General features: G+C 47.5%; 1 protein-coding gene across 2 annotated transcripts in view; it reads left to right on the top strand.

Annotated features, from left to right (window-relative positions):
• The first annotated feature begins 1166 nt into the window (after positions 1-1166).
• Positions 1167-20106, top strand: part of DOCK11 (dedicator of cytokinesis 11) — a 191111-nt gene continuing 172171 nt past the window's right edge. For both annotated transcript variants that reach the window (XM_060088078.1, XM_060088077.1), the window contains exon 1: positions 1167-1387. In XM_060088078.1, the coding sequence (XP_059944061.1) occupies positions 1286-1387 (102 nt within the window). In that variant the 5' untranslated portion in view covers positions 1167-1285. The remainder of the gene's footprint in view (positions 1388-20106) is intronic.

The raw sequence follows: 20106 nt of genomic DNA, 5'->3' as shown, positions 1-20106 counted from the left end.
AGAAGGGCTGCATGGCTCCCCAGAAATTTTTGGCCATTTTCAAACTCTTAACACATTAAGTAACCAGACAGAAAATTCCCGCGGTTAGCAGAGCCTCTCACTTTGCACTTGGGGAGGTTTTACAGGGTCACTAGTACTTCAAGATTCACATCCTTATTTCTGTCTTAAGCACGTTTATTTTACATCTAGTTAGAAGATGTTCTTTGATTCTTGGGAAACAATTTCTTGGAAGGTGAAGAGGATAAGGAAAGGAGTAGGAAATGGAGAGGCGATAGCAGGATGTGTAAAAGCTTCTAGAAGACCGGTAAATCCTCCAGACTCCAGGTAATGGCCTTCCCAACCCGCCTGCCCCCGCCCCGCCCAGTCTCTACAGAGCTAGACAACCTGCCACAGGCTCAGGCCCCACCACCCAGCTCTCCCCTGCCCTGCTGGGGGTGGAGGGGTGGGCTCGCCCACAGCAAGTTTCCAGTCCCAGAAGCCCGCTCCCTCCTGGGGTTGCCCCCCCCCGACCCTTCCCACGTGAGGAGGATCGATGGGTAAGAAAACAGTGTGGGCAGCAGAGGACCCAGGCGAGTCGCTTCAGCCGGAAAACCCGCTCTCCCTCCTTCGACAGCGACATCGGCTCGACCCCTCGCGGGCGGAGCACACAATAGGCGGCTGCTCCACGTTGTTGCGCAGCCCCTCGCCGCCCCGGTCCTGGGGGCTTGCGGGGTCGGGGGACGCGAGAGTTCCCCAGCCCTCCTGCGGGCACTGCAGGCTCCGGGGCGGGAAAGGAGCGCTGGGGTAGAGCGCGCCGCACACTTGGAGACATTTCGTGTCGTTCCCCCCTCCCCGCCCCCAAATACACACAAACGAAAATGAAGCAACCAGACCTCCCCTCCCGGAGGCGGCTGCACCAGCAATATCAGCTGCGGGCGGAGCCCGAGCGGTTGCCACTTCCCCCCTCTTCCCTCGTGACCCTCGTCCCCCACTCCAGTGCTCCCTCCCCCTCCACACACCCTTCCTCGCCAGACACACCCTCCTCCTCGGGCTGCTCGCGCACGGAGCACGGGCTCTCTAGGGGAGGGAGCGGCCGCCGCCGTGGGGCTGGACGGGGAGCGAGCGAGGAAGGGAAGGAGGGAAAGAGGGAGGGGCAGCGGAGGGCGGGAGGGAGGAGCAGCGGGAGACGCGCCGCCGCCAAGCTGCGATGTGGCCGGCCGGCGTGTAAACACTTGGAGCAGCAGCGGCCGCGGCCGCCCCGGCCCGGGGCAGTGAACACGCCAGCCGAGACCTTCCCGCCGCTGCCATGGCCGAAGTGCGCAAATTCACCAAGCGGCTCAGCAAGCCCGGCACGGCGGCCGAGCTCCGGCAGAGCGTGTCGGAGGCCGTGCGGGGCTCCGTAGTGCTGGTGAGTGTCCGGGGGACGGGGCGTCCCGGGGGACGCGCTCCGGGCGAGAGAGACCGGGTGGCTTCCCGCGCGCGCGCGGGGCCGGGACGGGGACGGCGTCGGCGGCGGCCGGCCGGTGCGCTCCGCGCTCTTTCTCCGTTTCAGTAAGTTTTTGCCTCGGCCGCCGCTCGCCGGGGTCCGAGTCCCAGGCGCCCGCTGACAGCGCCGCGGCTGCCCAGCTGCCCCGCACGGGCTGGACGCCGACGGGCCGTCGGGGGCTCGGAACCGGGGCCCCGGCCGGGGGTGTGAGTTCGAGAGCGGACCCCGCGCTGCCCTAGACCCGGCACAAAGAGCCGGCGACCCGGGCGCGACGAGCTCCAGAGTCCCCGCTGCCCGCACCTGAGGCAGCCTAGGCGGAAGGATGCGATGCCCGTTTCGCACATACACACAATCGCGCGCGCGCACACACACACCGTGTACACAAAAAAAGAACCGCACCCAAAAAGCCCCGGGTGCCCAAGCTCCGGCGGGCGGTGAGAACAGAGGAAGCACAGCGACTTCCTCCTGCTACTGGGGAGAGGGTGGTGATGGGTGTAGAAAGGGGTGCAGCTGCCGCCGCCGCCGCCGCTGCTGCTGCGGAGGGAGGGGATTGGAGACAACGGGTTTCCGGGGCGTGTGGGCGCGGGGTCTGCAGCCGCAGGGCGAGGGTGTCCCCTGCGACCCGAGAGCGCCCCAGAGGCAAGGAGATGGGGCTATGGGGGTTTGGGGGAAGATGGTGTGCGCCAGTCCAGGGATGGAGGACCTGGGCTCAGAGCCCCACCGCTCACGGCTGGGGGATGGGCATTGGAAAGCGCGCTGACCTCCTGGGAGCCTTTCCATCGCACCCTCAGCCTCATTCGGATTGTCTGACTCTGGAGCGCAACGGACGGGTCCTAACGGGCACTTGCCCCTTCTCCTGTTTCCAAGACACTCGTTGCCAATTTCCTGGACCAGTAGTCAAAACCTAAATAAGCAGTCAGACTGGTTAATTAGCATTTGTTTTGTTGCTTTGGTTTTTTTGTTTGTTCGTTTTTGTCTCTCTCCATGCTCTCTACCTTATGGCGAGTCGTCTGCTGCGTTTAAATTTCACCATTAAGAGTGAGCTCTTTTTGTTAAAACAACTTATCATCGGAAGGGAACTTCACAGCTTTTCCTTGTAATTTTTCTGTTGATCTTGTAGAATCTGCGATAAAACCAACATTAAAGGGAGGCCAGGGGCCTGATCTCAACAGTGGAGAAAGTTGACATTAGTGGGAGTTCTGGAGGAGGATCAAAGGTAAAATATGTACCTTTGAGATAAAGATCTGATCCCTAATAGCTACAACTGTGCAAAGCCAAATGACTTTAAAGAAATCTCTCTATCGTAGCTGGACCCTTGGAAGTTTAATCCTGCTGTTTAGCAGAGCTAAAACCCCAGACCTTTAATGTTGTTTTAATGGACTTGGCTTATTGTGTGTCTCACTGATTTTAGAATGAGGTCCTGTTGGGGTCAGATTGGAATCTCGATTGTCATCACAGCCAGTTAGGAGAGGAAGGCAAGCTGTGGGTAGGGAATTTATACCAGGGCTCTCATCTCGGGTGATTGTTAACAACTGATTCAGTCTCCCTAGCACAGGAAACGCTTTCCTAAATTCAGGAAGAAAGAAAACCTCGCTTAGCAGGGGTGCCTGGCCCTCTACCACATCGTGTGAAGGGAGCCTGTGAATTGGACAGATGGTCTCAAGAGAATAAATGGGACTCAGCAAACCTCCACTGGGATTTGACCAGCATTTGACCTGCCACCCTCAGCAGCGTAAAGTTGACAGTAGCGTTCTTGTCCAGGGTTTTGGGTTTGAAAAAGAATTTGGGGTAACACAGGTGCCTTCCTAATCATTGACTCTCTGGCACAAAAAAATGTTAGTGGGAGGAGACTCTTCTGAGAGATACCGCCAACCTAGCTTACTTGGGACCAAGGCCACAGATTTTTTTTACCAGGCAAGGCACAGGAATGATATTTATTTACTACTCTGGTATGTAGTCCACACTGAGATTTTGGGAGGTGGGGAGAACCGATTCTAGGAATCTGAATCTATATCTGTTGAGCCCCTGCAACGTGCAAGGCACAATCCTAGATGCCCTAAAATTATGAGTGAGTGTGGATGACTTTATCTTCATTTGTTTCCATTAGTTCCAACCTGGGTTGGGTCTGTGTGTATGTGTTTGTCAAGAGGACTCCCAGATTATGTACATAAATCAGTTTTAGCTTATTCATAGCACCTTACTGAATGCTATTTTGAAGCAGTTCAGTCAATTAAGAGATAAGGAAATAGTCTTAAATGGAGTGTACTCTCCTAAATGGCTCTCTTTCTTGGCCCCTGCTTTTCTGACACCAAGAGCTCGTCAACCAAAGTTAGCAAAGCCATGGGTGGCTGGAGAGCGAGTGGACCACATTGCAGCTGCCATCATAACGTCTGATTCAAGACCCAAAATGTTTATTAGGGACAGCTGAGGTAGGATTTACACTTGCTGCTGTAAACCCAGGACATTCAAGTTAGAGCTTCAATATGGAGTCGCATTTTCATTAGATTTCAATATGGAGTCATTCCTGCCACAGAGCAAGCTTTCCTGTGGTGTATCTTTCACTAGAACTTGGAAAACCCACCAAGCTGAACAAATACACAGAATTTCCTGTTTAGGTGGTTTCTTTTTTAACAATATACCCTTTTTGGCATGTTGCTAACATCATTCAGTTTTGTTCACTGTTTGAAAAATTCAGAAGGCCTGGGCTATATATAGCATGTAGTTGTGTATTCAAACCTTCATTCAGCTATCAGTACTTCCTCAAATCTGTTAACTATATAATGGAGCAGATAGAGAAAGACCGTTTTGTTGCTGCATTTTTTTTTTAATGAAAGACAGTTTTAACCCAGGCAAAGGGATAATTACAGAATTAACCACTGGCAGAGATTTCTCAAGAGAGACTTGGGGAGGAATATTATAACCTGAGAGTGTCTGTGATTAACTGAGAAGTGCTTACATCTATACACATTTTAAAATGCAGAGTTTCAGCGCTGTTTTTGTTATAACTCAGGATGTAGCTCTTCGTGCCTCTGGGGGAACAAAGGCATTTGATAAACCCGTTGTATTCTGGCTGCCCTTGGGAGGAGTCCTTGTGTCAGCCTGGGAAGGTCGCCTAGTAGGTGTTTAAATACCGTTGGCTTGCTGCTGCTGAATTTACCCTCAATTCCTTGTGCGCCAAAGGATCAGGAAAGAGTGGCTAGATATTACGGGTTGTAGCCCCTTGAGGCAGGGCGATGCATGCACGGCCCCCTGGCTGGCGCCTGGCCAGACGGCATATAACAAAGCCAGTGGAGAAAAGCTCTCCAAGAGCTGAGAATGGCCGAACAGGGTCTTCAGCTGTTGACACCCCCCCACCCCGCAACACTACCACCTCTGCAAGGAGTATTCCTTAGGTTTGCATTTCGGGAAGGCCTGAAAATGAATCGGCTCCCCTGCTCCCACTTCGCAGGGGAATTTGTGGAAAGTACTTAATGGAGGACAAAACAACTTACACGGTAGAATAAAGCCAGTTGCAACGGGCTTTGCCCGCGAGTCTGCAGTTCAGAGACTTAGCTGGGCTCTGCATGCACTGACCCAGAGTGTGGGCGACTAAGCATGAAATAGTCTTACTGCTCCCGTTGGCTCCTCCAGGTTTGGAGAAGGAAGGATCTGTCAGCCAGCCCAGTGCAGAGGTTGCTGTGAAGCCGGAGAGGCCTCCTTGCCCAACCCTCTTTGAAGCACCAAATAGTACTGAATAGAGTTTGTTTTCCAAGCCGAGCATGTTAAACAAATTTATCATACAAACTTGTAAATAATTATTTCACTTAGCCATATCTTATGAACATTTCTTCACGTCAGTGATACAAATCTGCATAATCATGTTTAACGACTGCCAAAAGTTCCACTGTGGGTGGACCATAGGTTAATCATCCTTTATTGTTTGATGTCTTGAGAAGTTCTAATTTTGAGGAGTTATAAACATGAGCTCTCCAGTACAGTAGCTACTGGCCACCTGTGGCTATTTACATTTACGTTTGAATTAATTAAAAAATTAAAATTAATTAAAAAAATTTAAAAATCAGCTCCTAAATTGCCCTTGCCACAGTTCAAGTGCCCAAGAGCCACGTGTGCCTAGTGGCTGGCCCGCATAGGACAGCCCAGAGACAACATTTCCATCACTGCAGAAAGTTCTTCAGGACAGCTCTGATATAAACATGAATTTGAATGAACATCTCTGAGCAGGCGTTTTCAAACATGCTAGACTGTCCCTCTAGGATAAATTTCTAGCATTGGAATTGCTTTGCTCAAACATTAGACACATTCTTAGCATTAACAGTTCCTTTAAACCTGCTGTTAAATTGCTCTGCAGAAAGTTATTGACATTTGCCCTTCCGTCACCAGAAAGTGTGGGTGTTCCTTTTGCCCCCTCCCATGCCAACACCGGTAATTAATATTTTTTAACCTTTGCAATCTGGTAGGCAGTAAACGGCATATCACCGTTCTAATTTGCATTCCTTTGATTAGTCTTGAAGTTGACCAGGTTGGCATACGTTGATTAGCCATGTGTATTTCTTCTTTTGAGGATTTGAGTGAACCTTCTTACAGACTTATTTCCTGGTTTGTAATTCTCACACTAACGGTCTCTACCCCTAAGATTCTGTTTCGATAAGTCTGGGCTGGGGCCAGGCATCTGTATTTTTAAAAACAACCCAAGGTGACTTTGATGTGCACAGAAACGCAGATCTAGACCACTTGCCTACTCAAGGCAGGAATGTCCCCGCTACCAGCCCTGACAAACGATGCCTAGCTTCTCCTTAAACGCTCTCCGCCCAATAGAGGGCTGGGTTAGAAACGGCTCTTGCGCTGAAATTTGTTCTCTGTAAGTTCCACCACTAGGCTAGGCCAAGCTCTGCCATTTGGAGCTGCACAGAATATGTTTGCTTCCTCTTTCACATGGCAACCCTTCAAATATTTGGAGACAGCCACCATGGCATTTTAAAATGCACTCTTCCCAAAGCCAAAGAGCCTTCATTTCTTTCCTTCCTTCCTCATGTGACTTGGTTTCAAGATGCTTCACCATCACAATCATCTTGTTTGGGCTCCTTGCCAAGGTTTCAGTGTCCTCCTTAAAATGTGGGAGCCAGAGCCCAGGCTCAAGAGTCAGACCTGGGCTTGACTCCGCCCTCTGTCACCGGCTTGCATTGTGAACCGAAGCAAGTAACGAGATCTTGTTTTCCCCATCTGTGAAATGGGGATAATGAATAGTTGTACTGACCTTGTGGAGTTCTCGTGGGGGTCAAAGAAGGTAATATTTGGAAAGCGTCTGATGTATAAGTGATTCATAAAAGTTAAGGAGAGATCTAGTAAAAAAAAGTATTCTAGAAGGGTCTATCACAGATTACAGTGAAGAAGGGGGCAATATTTCATACCCATTCTGAATATGAGCCAAGAAGGCAGGGGCTGTGTGTTCCTGTCCATTCCCAGTGCCGCTCACAGCGGGAAATACATGGAAACAATATATAGGATGGACCAGGTGTTGGGTGCCTGGAGACCAGGTAACTGGGTAAAATATAGCTATATGGTTCCGGAGAGGGACAACAGTGGCTTAGCTGAGGCAGTGACAGTGGAGATAAGGCGGAAGAAGTAGAAGTGATAAAATCAGCAGGATTTAGTGATCCTTGAAGAGGGAGTAGAGGGGGGAAGGAAGAATTGGGAGGAAGGTGGGGGGAGGTGGAGTCAAGATGACTGAGGTTTGTCAGCCCAGGTGACCAGGAGGGTCAGTGTGTTCCACGAGAGGGGAAGGGAGAAGCAAATGGACGGCCTCTCCTAGAGAGGGTCGTCAGGGCAAAGCCAAGTTACAGTTAGGGCGGTGGAGAGAACATTCCGGGGAAAGGCTGAGCCTCTAGTGTTGTGTTTTGGCAAAAGACTAGGGTTCTTGAGGGCAGAGAAGAAAGCGTTCCAGATGGGATCAGGAGGGGGCGGAAGAGCCAGGGCTGAGCAGCCGGGCAGGCGAGGCGAGATTAGCTGATTGAAGAGCTTTGCACCTTTGGGGGTCGTTAGGGAAGTGGGAGGCAGGGTGGGGGGTGGGGGTGGGGGAGGAACGGCCTCCCCAGGCAGGCTTCATGGGAAGTTAGGTCACCCCCTGGGCAGCTTCCCGTCCCAGGGTTCAGCCTGACCAGCCTCCTTCCCCAGGTGCCTGAAGAGGCTGGCTAGCGTGCTTCCTGCCCTTGAGGGACTCACAAGCCTGGAAGGGAGATGGGATGTATGCAAATGAGTGTGAAATAGAGACGATGGGAGCGGCAGGAGGCTAGTGATTGGTGCTGCTTCTATCTTCAGTTAGTTACATCATTTCTGCCCGGCCCCCGCCCCCTCATGGTCTTTTTTGTGGTCCTTAACGTTTTCTCAAGACGTTGGTCCTTTCTGGGTTCAACAGTGTTAAATGAGGCCTTTGGCATTTCCCTCATTTACTGGGCTACAGAGGCCTTTTTTTTTTATGGGAATGGGGAAAGTAAATGACAGCGCCTGACACTCTGAGAAATTCACATACAGTGTACATGTGTAACTCCCTTTGACATTCCTTGACCTGACCTCTGTGGGCTGCTGCCTTCCCAGACCCCCAGAGCTGCACCTCGGGAGCCGCCCCGCCCCCCAGGCTTGTTTGCAGGAATTCCGTCCAGAGGAGTCATTCACCTCCCTGCTTTTGCTTTCTTCTGAGACATAAAATGATCAGTAGGCATGTTGAAAAATTATTAGTTTTTTTGTTTGTTTTCTTTTTTCTTTTCTTCCTTTTTTTTTTTTTTTTTTTAAACACAGAGGGAAGGCCAGAAACCACAGGCGGGAGAAAGCACGAGAGCTGTTTCCCCTTTTCTGTAAATCCTAATGGTAGTTTTATGATACCTCTCTGTTTGGGGTTTAGATATCTCAGTTTCCTTTAGCTTTTGTCAGGAGTGCAGAGGGGTCCATGCGTAATGTTGACCTGTCGCTTATATCAACCCAGAGCCAGATGCCTTTCCGATTCTTGCAGGGCCACACCCTGGAGGCTCCCAGAGCAGGAACTGGGGCAAAGGGACAGTCTCATTCAGCTCCGTTGTCTGTGACTCGAGCTTAGTAGAGCACACTGGGCTCTGGAAACTCACTGCCCGGGTTCAAAGTCCAGCTCAGCTGCTTACTAACTGGGTGACCTTGGGCCAGTTATTTCACCTTCTGTGCCTCGATAACCCTCTCGTGGGTTTGCGGAAAGGCTTCCACGAGTTGTATGCAAAGCACTGGGGACCGGGGCTTGGCCCGCGGAAGGCACTGGACAACTGTTAGCTCGTATGCTTATTCCCGGGCTTGATGGTGTGCAGAAGTCTTCTGTGTATGTGTGACACATCAACCGACAAAAGTAGACGGGTAGAAAGGAAGCAGGTACCATTGCTTTTTTATTTCCCTGCTCCAGATCATGCCCCAAGTGGGGAGCCACATACATGGCTGAGCCAAGAATCATACCCTTCTTGGCAGAATAAGCTGGCTGCCCATGAGGTCCTGGGGAGCAGCCATTCCCAGGCGGACTGGATCATATCGAAGAGCCCAGTGGATGTGAGCTGGGGCTCTGGGTCTTTGGCAGTTCTTGCCTTCAGACTAGTCAGACGAGTGAGTGGGAAGACTAGTCGTCTAGTGGGGAGGAACACCCCATCCTGTGCCTGGGAGGAGGTCCTCTGGTCTGGGGAACTTATGACAGTCTGTTCAGCATGGTTTCTCCAAAAGCATGCATAGAGGAGCATTGGGCTCTGTATGGAAGAATAGAACTTGAACGCTCTTTCTTTTCCCTCTCAAAACTTTATTGACATGCCTTTTACTCATTAATCCTTCCTTTAAAAAGAATCAAGTGACTGTTGACATTCAAGTGCCTATTTATTTATTTATTTATTTATTTATTATTTATTTATTTATTTTTTTTTTTGCGGTACGCGGGCCTCTCACTGTTGTGGCCTCCCCCGTTGCGGAGCACAGGCTCCGGACGCGCAGGCTCAGCGGCCATGGCTCACGGGCCCAGCCGCTCCGCGGCATATGGGATCCTCCCAGACCGGGGCACGAACCCGTATCCCCTGCATCGGCAGGCGGACTCTCAACCACTTGCGCCACCAGGGAGGCCCCAAGTGCCTTTTTAAAGATGTATTTTGGAAACATGTATTTTAGTGGGAACATTTTAAGCTTACAGGTCTTCTAAGAAATTAATATACTTCTCTGTCCAGCTATCCTGGTTTTGTGGTAGCAGGATGAGTCCAATTAGGAATAGTGCGTGCAGGTTTCCAGTGTAGTTAGTACCTTGGAAAATATGCCAACTGTTCCAGGGACATGAGGTTGACCTACTATCTACGCACAGCGTCGCACAATCACGCCAAAATTTGCTATTAATGATTTCCTGCCATTCTTTAACACCTTATTTTTATTGCTCATCGAGTTTATCGTTGACAGGAAGTTGTATTTTGGCCTTTCTCGACAGCTTATGTTAGACTGTATATGTTTCAAGCTGCAGAGAAATGTTTGAAGGTATTCTGATACTTCAGCTTTCCCCTCCTGTTGCTTTCCACAGTGACTAAAAGATTTGACTGGGTGAGATTTAACTAAGAAGTCACATGTTCTTCTGAGCTTCTGAGGCAGAACATCTTTATTTGAAGTGCTTCAACAAAGTGTGTCAGGAGGCTGGGGAATGCCTTTGTACGAAATGGTGGTTGGACAATGACAAGACCTTGTATTTTTACAGCCCCGATCTTATGATGAGTTAAAGATGCTGTTATGCCTCTGACCTCGCATGTTCTACCAGGTCACTGTGAAACGCATCCTGCATTGTCATCACCTGTCTCCCTTCAGTGGGGAAACAGAGGCATGGTTTCAAGTGAGGCAGGCTGCAGACCACCCAAGTTTGCTAAATGACAGAACAGGTAATGAACTCCGGGTGTCTCAATTTCTTTGGCATAATCAGGTAAAGAAGCACTAGCTCCTGGGCCAGATTCCACAATAGAAGGAGGAAGCTCTCTTTGTGTGGTTTTGGTGATGATCTCCTCCTATTGGGAAACAGTGTTTATTTCTAAACAAGCTTAGGTCTCTGTAGCGGGAAAGTAGGAGGTGAGGACAGAAGAAAAGAGGGGTGGGGTTGTCATTGAGAAATGTGGGCAAGATCAGTATAGATTCTTCCTTGCCAAAGTCAGCCTAAGGATTTTGAGAACTGTTGGCAATTGGCCGTCCTTCCTTCCTTTGCTATTTGACTAGCTATATGGGGGAAAAAAGTCTCCAGAATACTGGCTCTGCCAAGGTACCTGGGATCATTTTCAGGGAACTGTTTTTATGATTTTTTTCAAGCAAGTTAGTGCCGTCCAAAAATAACAACATATATATTTCTCTCCATGCCTTTTATATTAGCCGTGTAGTTTTCCCACTTGAGAAACTGCCAGCTTTATGTCTTACAGGACCTGTTGTCAATGTTCATGCCGTGAGTGGAACAGTGTGGTTGGCAAAACCAGCTTATTTTCATAGGTTAACAAGTTCCGAAGGCTTCGGTCCATTAAATGGTTTCCTAGAGACCAGAAGGAGGGAATACCACCTTCTAAGTTGACTAACTTACCACCAAGAAAGCACTTAAATCCAGGAGGGCTCTCAATCAACTGTTGCGAAAGTTGAACAAAACGGTTATTTGAAAGCTCATAGGCGCCCGCAGCTCTCCTTCTGGCCAGAAGAGTGTTTAGATCATGCTCTATTGCCTGTGGAGCTAAGAAGGTTCTCCCTGCTAACCTGACCCCGAGGGAGAATCGCTCCTCCACTGCTAGTGACCTGCGTGACTGCTTACAGAGGAGCTCTGCCTCTGTCTTCGCCTTCCAAACAAAGTGAAACGGGATCTGGCAGAATTCTCACCGGGAGAGCCGGAGGAGAATTCCATAGGGCTTTGTCACCTCAGTTCTGCGATAGAGACCCAGCTCCCCCCCCCCCGCCCCCTCCACCGGCTTCCTCTGCTAGCCCGGCACCGCCCCAGGCCCAGAGACTAGTCAGGGCCTAAGCAGGGGACATCAGAAGACTCGTATTCAGAGCTGCGGATCTGGGCCTTAAGTCCCCTAGGCTACTGGTTCTGCCCGGTCTGTAAAATCCATTTCCGGTCACTGGGTTTTATCTTCTTCCTTGTCCCCTCGTGTCACTGTCCCAGTCACTGTGTCCTTGTCTTGACCCCCTACCCCATATCTAACCCTCTGCCTTGGTTTGCCGGCCAATTGCCCAGCTCCTTTAGGAGAGTTCTCGTCTTGTTGCTGGTCCTGAGGAGGACTGTCCTACACTCACCATGACTGCACAGCAGCTTGAGCTTAACACGCTGGGTGTCTGCTTAGAGAACTCAGAAAAGGCAGAGTACTTGAGATGAGGAGTTCCAGCAGTGACCCTGCTGAGAATTGCACTAGATGCATGGCCTGTTAGTTTCCTGTGGCCACTATAACACATTGCCGCAAACTTAGTGTCTCAAAACAACACAGATTTACTAAACTCACAGTTCTGGAGGTTGGAAGTCTGAAACGGTTTTAAGTGGGCTAATGCCAAGGTGTCTGTAAGTCCTCACTCCCTCCCAGAAGCTCTAGGGGAGAATCTGTTACCGTGCATTTTACAGCTTCTAGAGGCTGCCTGCATTCCTTGGCCTGTGGCCCCTTCCTCCATCTTCAAGCCAGCAATGTCTGGTCAAGTCTTTCTCACATCGTATCATACTGACACTGCTTCTGTCATCACATCTTCTCTGATTCTGACTCTTCTGCCTTCCTTCCTTCCTCCCTCCCTCACTGAGAAGGACTCTTATGATTGATTACCTTGGTCCCACCAGGATAATTAGTTAGGATAATCTCCCCATCTCAAAATCCTTAACTTGATTACATCTGCAAAATCCCTTTGCTATGTAATATAACGTAGTCACAAATTCCAGGGATTAAGAAGTGGACAGCTTTGGGAAACCATTGCTGGAGGTTGAAGAACGGTGGAATTCTAGGGTCACATGGCTTTCCAGCATGGATACTGACCTTGTGGTGGAGGAGGAACACGGGTCTGATAGACTGGCAAACTGTGAGCCAGGTGCAAAAGTCTTCACAGAATAAGAATGAGGAAGCACAAACCCTTTTGAGAATTTTGGCTGAAAGAAAGCAATGTAAGTTTGCAGTCTGCAGTTTCAATTTGGATGTTTTCTTAAATTCTTCATGATTAAAAAAAAATTTTTCCCACACAAAAGTCCCTCAGTCTGGAGTTCTTGTAAGTGGGCACTGCTTTCAGACTTGAGGTGTTTCAAGATACAAGCTGGCCAGACACTTGGCAGGCACTTAGCCAGTTCAGGCCTATGGAATTTTCCACCCTCAGCTAAAGAGTAAAGAGGTAAGGGGGTGGGTGTGTGTATTGAAAAGAGAAAAGGATGGTTTCACATCAGAGAGGATAACTCTTTGGCTGACAAGCCCCAAGACACCTCTCATGTGTCCTGTGTGAGAGACACTTCACCCATCCTGAAGGTCAGGTTAGACTGGGCATGGCCCTCCTGCATTTTCAAGGTAATTGGCAGACCCTTTCCCAGAAATGGGTTTCTAAAACACATGATTCAAGAAGCAGAGAGAAGGACTGGAAAAGCTCTTTGATTCCTTCTGTCTTCATGATGATTTCAATTGAGAGAGAAATTGAAACTTCCTGTCTCATTCACCAAGTTCAGTCACTGCCATCTTAGAGACACACACCACAAAAGCTTGCTGGCTGATCACATCTGCACCAGCCCTCCTCACGCTGGCCATGACAATATCCATGATAAGCTGATGGCACAGAGCCTACTGCCCTGAAGAAGCACTCTATCATCGATGTGGATTGCATTTTCTATTTTTACATCACTTCTAATTGGCCATGGCTATATTTCTCCGAGGCCGGGCGTATCTTTTTCCAGACCCTTGGATAACTGGCTGAAATGTAGTGAAAAACATTTTGTAAAAGGTTGGGAACTCCCCAGATTTTGTTTAAAAATCTGTACTGACAAAATATACATTAACCATCTTCACTTTCTCCTGTTCCAGTCTTCCTTTCTTTTCTCCTCAATAGGAAAATAGTTCCAATTCTCCTTATAAGCCAACTCAATTAAAAAATTCAGATGTTTGCAGTGGAATTATCTTAAAAATTTTTCTAATGTATTTAGATACTACTAATCTCTAGGATGTGAAAGGGTATTAACTGTAATCCTATTTAAATCTTCTTTAGAAACTGATGTTCATTTTCTTTAAAAAAATTTTTTTAATATTTTTTACATCTTTATTGGAGTATAATTGCTTCACAATGGTGTGTTAGCTTCTGCTTTATTACAAAGTGAATCAGTTATACATATACATATGTCCCCATATCTCTTCCCTCTTGCATCTCCCTCTCACCCACCCTCCCTATCCCACCCCTCTAGGTGGTCACAAAGCACCAAGCTGCATTTTCTTTGTGTTACAGGCTCTTGCCCTTCAACCTGGCTTATTTTGTTACAGTTTATGTCATATTATTTTACTGAGTTACTCCTTTCTGCTTTGAGGTTTTTCCTTTTTCACTGGCCCTCATCTGAACTTCATGGCTCAGGGATAGTAGGCATTGGATCAATGACCTTCGTGACAGAGTTGATGCCTCAGGACTCTGGAACCTCTGGGAGTGTGGTATATACCAGAAGAAACTAGAAAGCAAATGTCTTTGAGAGTGAGCTAGGAGAGAGAGAGAGAGAGAGAGAGAGAGAGAGAGAGGGAGGGAGGGAGGGAGAGAGGGAGGGAGAGGTGGGGGGAGGGGAGAGGCATGCTGAGCTATGGGAGATAGCAAGCTGCCTTAGCTGAAGGAAAAGAGAAATACTTTCCTTCGGGTCATGCTAAAATCCCAAGGGAAATGCTTTTAGAACTGTTGCTGGAATTGAAGCAAAGAATCTATTTCTACTGATTTCTTTTTAATACATTGGATCTACTTAAGGCAAGGATGGGGGTGGGGTGGGGGAAGGGAAGACAAGGACTTAATCTGAGGAAACTAAAGGATAAAAATAAGTTAAGATGGAAGGAAGGGATTTTTTCCCCTCATTATAATAGACCAAGAGACCAGAGATGAAAACATTTACAATATTTAATGAGGGTAGCAGTATAGTTTTAGATTCAGACAGGAAGAAATCCACCCCTGTAGAAATTGTGCTAGGTAAATGGAACAGTTTTGTGTGGGATGGTGGCAGTGCACCCTGTCAACTCGCATAACTCAAGACCCCAAATTAATTAGTTAAGGAATGTGGAGGACACTTCTGTGTAGTTCTCCACCATATGTGTTAGTTGGAACCCAATTCTCCGACTTGGGGGTTTAAGACTTGGGACCACCAGAAACCTGTAGAGGCCAGATTTCTTTTGGGACTCAAGGGTTGGCCAGCCCTCACTTCTTCCATCTTTCCGATAGAAGAAGGGCAACAGTTCACACCTATTCCAGATCCGTATTTCTCAAGGCAGCAAACCCTGCTAGACAGGCATGGGGGCCGTGGAGGCTGCCCCTCCAAGGCCTCGAGACTTGCTCTGAGCGAGGCACCCACTGAGGCAGGATTCCTTTAGCTGACTTTGTGCTCTCCCTACCAAATTTCTTTCTTTCTCTTTCCACCTTCCACTGACCCCTGACTGTTCTCCCCTCATTCTGATCGTCCTCACCTGCTGCCCCTGGCGGCCCTCACCTCTCTGCACTGTGACCTTCCAGGAAAAGCTTCTGCATATTTGGCTCCAGTGTCACCAGCCCTGTGCTCTGGAAACTTCCTTCCACGGTGGGCACTCTCTCACTCACCCCTTCTCATCTTTTTCTCACCTCTCCCTTCCCTCTCTCCTCTGTGTTTGGTCATAAAGTGTTCTCTGGGGGACAGGGCCGTCACTGTGTTTATTGTTTTAAACCTTTTCTTTAGACAAGGATGGAAAATTCCAGAGGCCTGAGCTAGTGATGGCTGGGTGCCTTTTCTGGAAATCCAATGGCCTGGATGCTAAGGGAATGTTGTGGAGCTACACATCTGGCAAGGTTGTCCCCTAAAATGTCCTGGCTTTGTATTTAGTTCCAACTAAGAGAAGCGGAGATTCTGTCTGCGGAATAAGAATGAAGAGTTTAAGAAATGATATAATTACCACTCCAGAGCCCAGTATACGTCACTTTGTGTGTGTGTGTGTGTGTGTGTGTGTGTGTGTGCTGGGTTTTATTGGGAAAGAGTGGCCTTTGGCTTAGTAGACCTTTCAAAAGTGAAACCTTCCTCAGGAGAGACAAGCAAAGTTCCTGCGGCTCAACTTAATGGAGGATTTTGCTTTCTTGGGGTGATGAGTTGGCAGAGGCTGTGCACATTTCAGAGCAACCAGGGACATTTCAGAGTGTCTCCTGGGGGGCACGAGTGTCCTCCCAGTTGACACCAAGTGGAATGGAATAGGTCTACCTCACTGTCACGGTTCTTGCCCCACCCTGGAGAAATCATTTAGGCACAATCTTGTCCACATGTCCCCAGGGGTATGACGTATCAGAGTGGACCATCTTGACAGTAAGCAAAGCAGTTATTGTCTTGAAATAGCTAGAAACTGACCCACCATTCTGCTGCCTCTCAGGAAAGGATGAGGGAAAATCACAAAATCCCCAAACCCATAAAAATACCAATTCTATCTGCACTGGCTCCACATTACTGGAAATGAGCACCCAGATTTCCTAGCAGGCCTTCCTGTTCCTTCCTGTCTACCAGGAGGCCCATCCCATTTTTGAATTCTCTTCTCCCACCACATTCCTTCCTGTCACGTGTTCTCTAGCTGTGCCGGACCATTACTGCTCCCCAAACACACTCTAAACTTTCTCATCTCCATGCCTTCGCACATGCTGACTCCTCTTCCTAGAATGCCCTTCCAGCCCCTTGCCTGCTAAAGGGAACCCTGTCTGTCCTGCAGGGCTTAGGTCAAATGGCCATCCCTCACCCCCCCACATTTGGAGCAAGTTGCTCCTTTTATAGGCCCATAGCCTCCTGCTACTTGTATTGCTTTCCTGTGACTGTCATAAAAAATGACCACCAACTCGGTGGCTTAAAAACCACGAATTGATTCTCTTATAGTTCTGGAGGCCGGAAGTCCAAAATCAGTATCAGTGGGCCACATTCCCTCTGGAGAATTTAGGGCAAGTTCCGTTCCTTGCCTCTCTCAGCTCTGGTCGCTGCCAGCATTCCCTGGCTTGTGGCTGCATCACTCTAGTCTCGGCCTCTGTGAGTCGCATGGCCCGCTATTTGGTCGTGTCAAATCTCCCTCTGCCTTTTTCTTATAAGGACATATGTGATGACGTTTAGGGCCCACCTCGATAATCCAGGATGATCTCTTCATCTTGAGACCCTTATGAACTCGATCACATGTTAAAGACCCTTTTGCCATAAGGTATCATTTGCAGGTTCCAGGGATTAGGATGGGGACATGTCTTGGGGGGGAGGCATTTTTCAGCCTACCATTCCAGTTCTCCAGTTTTACAGAGGATTGATTTCATTCTGCCTCAGAACTATGGTTGACAACTTCTCTCGTCCATTAGCATGTAAATGCCTTAAGGAGTGGGCAGGAAAGTAGAAGGAGCTAATGCATAGGCATCAGAGTGACAGAAAGGCCCAGTGATTCACTGACCCTCTCTGTTACCTTGGACAGGCTATTTAACTTTGTGGAACCCCCTTGTGCTCATTTGTAAAATGGAGCTAATATCAACCTCAGTGGGCCTTGCCAAGTTGTTTATAATAACAAAACAACAACTGCCCCCCTCCCCAAGCTTAAGCAACCTGAATGTTCAAAAGTAAGGGATTGGGCAAAATGTACATCCATACACCAGAAAACCATCCAGTCATTAAAATGACATGTGTATTAATTATTGACATGGGAAAAAGTTTAGGTTATGAAACACCATGCAAATTATGATCATATTTTTGTAAAATAATGCTTATGTGATATATGTGACTTTAGTTACTTAACCACTCTCTGCCTCAGTTTTCCCATCTGTAAAATGGAGATGACGATAGATAGTACCGACTTCACAAGGTTGATGTAAGGACTGAGTAAAATAATACAGTAATACACATAGAATAATGCCTAGAACATAGGAAGTGCTGAATAAATGTTAGCTGTTAGTATTATTGTTATATTCAAAGAAAACATTCTCAAAGGGAATGCCTGTGTTTATAATATATGTGAATATATAGAATATTAACAGTGCGTGTCTCTGGGTGGTGGGATTATGAGTAAATTTTATTCTTGCTTTACATTTTGTTGTTTTTTTGTTTGTTTATTATTATTATTATTTTTGTGGTACGTGGGCCTCTCACTGTTGCGGCCTCTCCCGCTGCGGAGCACAGGCTCCAGACACGCAGGCTCAGTGGCCGTGGCTTACGGGCCCAGCCGCTCCGCGGCATGTGGGATCCTCCTGGACCGGGGCACGAACCCGTGTCCCCTGCATCAGTAGGCGGACTCCCAACCACTGCGCCACTAGGGAAGCCCACGTTTTCTGTTTTTAAAATGTATTATTTCTGTAATCAGAAAAAATAGAATTTAGGAAAAGCTCCACACTTACTTTTCAGGCTTGCTATATTTCTCTGATATATATAAATGCATATGTATGTGACATATAGTATCTATATAGTAATTAGCCTGGTGCTGTTATTATTAAAATAATTTCTCCTATAATCCTGCAGCTCCTTGCCCGTTGCTTTGCACGTCTCACATTCTCTGTGTCTTGAATCAATAAAATTAGGATGGCCTAGAAATTAGAGACTTCAATTCCCATTTGCTTTTCATTCGTATCTGCTTAAGTATTCCTCCAATTTTGATCATAATGGGTTCTCTATAAAGTGAACTTTCAAAGGGTTTATGTATATGTATATACACTCACACACAGTATATGTGCCTGTATGTCTACGTCTATGTAATGTTTCGTATTATCTTCACACTTTTTGAGAGGTGGAAATGCCGACCCTGAATTTTCTGAAATGTAAATTAAAATTGGTCTCATCTTTCTTGCACGTGACCTGTGTCTTAGGTTGTCGAAACTGTAGGCATCGTTTGCTGCCATGAATATGGTCAATTACAAGAGAGACTTAAATTTCAAGTATAGCTAATTAATAGGTGATATGCATTGATATTGCAGGGATTTCTGGTTGCCATTTTCCTGAGTTCGAAATTGCTGTATCTTTGTTCTTTTATTTAAAAATAATCTTAGATTTTTTGTGGATTTAAAACAAATGGATGGGAGAATTATGGATGAATTTGGAATTATGGATGAAATGGAAGGTCTTGCCTCTGACATTTCCGATAATTAGATTATGCTGCAGATCTTGGTAAGCAGGGTCTCTTTTCCCCTCTGTACTGTGTGCCCTTTTTTTTCCCCCATCAGCATGTACATCCTTGAGTTCATTTCTTTTTCTTTGCCTTTGTCCTTCTGTCTTGTCTTTTCCCCACCACATTTCTTCCTCCGTTTTCTCTCCAGCACACCCACTCTGATCTTAATATAAAAGTGATATATGAAAATTGATCTGTTGTATTTAAACTGAGTTTTGAATATTTTCTCTTCGTAGCGTAAAAAGCAGCAGAGAGGGAGGCATGAATAGGGCGAGCACAGAGGAATTTTAAAGCAGTGAAACTATTCTGTATGGTACTCTGATGGGAGATACGTGTTATTATATATTTGTCAAAATCCATAGAAGGTACAACACCAAGAGTGAACCCTAGTGTAAGCTCTGGACTTCGGGTGATTAAGAGGGTCAGTGATGGTTCATCACTTGTAACAAATGTATCTCTGTGATGGGGGATGTTGATATGGGGGAGGCTGTGCTGTGCACGTGGGTGGGGGTACTTGGGAACTGAACTCTCTGTACTTTCTTTTTTATTTTTTTAAAATTAATTAATTAATTAATTTTTGGCTGTATTGGGTCTTCGTTGCTGCAGGCGGGCTTTCTTTAGTTGCGGTGAGTGGGGGCTACTCTTCGTTGCAGTGCGAGGGCTTCTCTCATTGCGGTGGCTTCTCTTGTTGCAGAGCATGGGCTCTAGGCACGCGGGCTTCAGTAGTTGCAGCTGATGGGCTCTAGAGCACAGCCTAAGTAGTTGTGGCACACAGGCTTAGTTGCTCTTCAGCATGTGGGATCTTCTCGGACCAGGGCTTGAACCCATGTCCCCTGCATTGGCAGGTGGGTTCTTAACCACTGCGCCACCAGGGAAGCCCTCTCTGTACTTTCAGTTTGGCTGTGAACCTAAAACTGATTGAAAAATTACAGTCTATTTTTAAAAAATACCATGCATGAAATATTTCATGATTGGAAAAAAATAAACTTAAACGTAGTTCTTTTGTGCTTATGTGGACCTTTACTTGTTTTGCCTGTTAATGGTGCTAATTTTTTCCCCATCCCTGGTAGTTTGGAAGGTGGCATTCCCAGCTTTCTTGCCAACTTGTTTGGCATAATTATGAAGACTAACAAATGTGGATTGAATACTTTGAAGACTTTGGGTGAAGAGTGCTAGGTAAAAAGCAAAGTGATTTTATTGTTAGAGTGGGGGAATTGTGAGTCAGAAATTGTAAGGTCAACTCCTCACTGTACGACCTTGGAGGCAATGAAATGGGTATAAGAACCACTGAAGTCGTGGTGAAGAGGTACCTGTAATTAAATTCAGCCT

Source organism: Mesoplodon densirostris, chromosome X (genome assembly GCF_025265405.1).
Source record: "Mesoplodon densirostris isolate mMesDen1 chromosome X, mMesDen1 primary haplotype, whole genome shotgun sequence".
NCBI classification, from domain to species: Eukaryota; Metazoa; Chordata; class Mammalia; order Artiodactyla; family Ziphiidae; genus Mesoplodon; species Mesoplodon densirostris.
The sequence above is the reverse complement of the archived record's forward strand: the minus strand, read 5'-3'. Positions and strand labels throughout refer to the sequence as shown.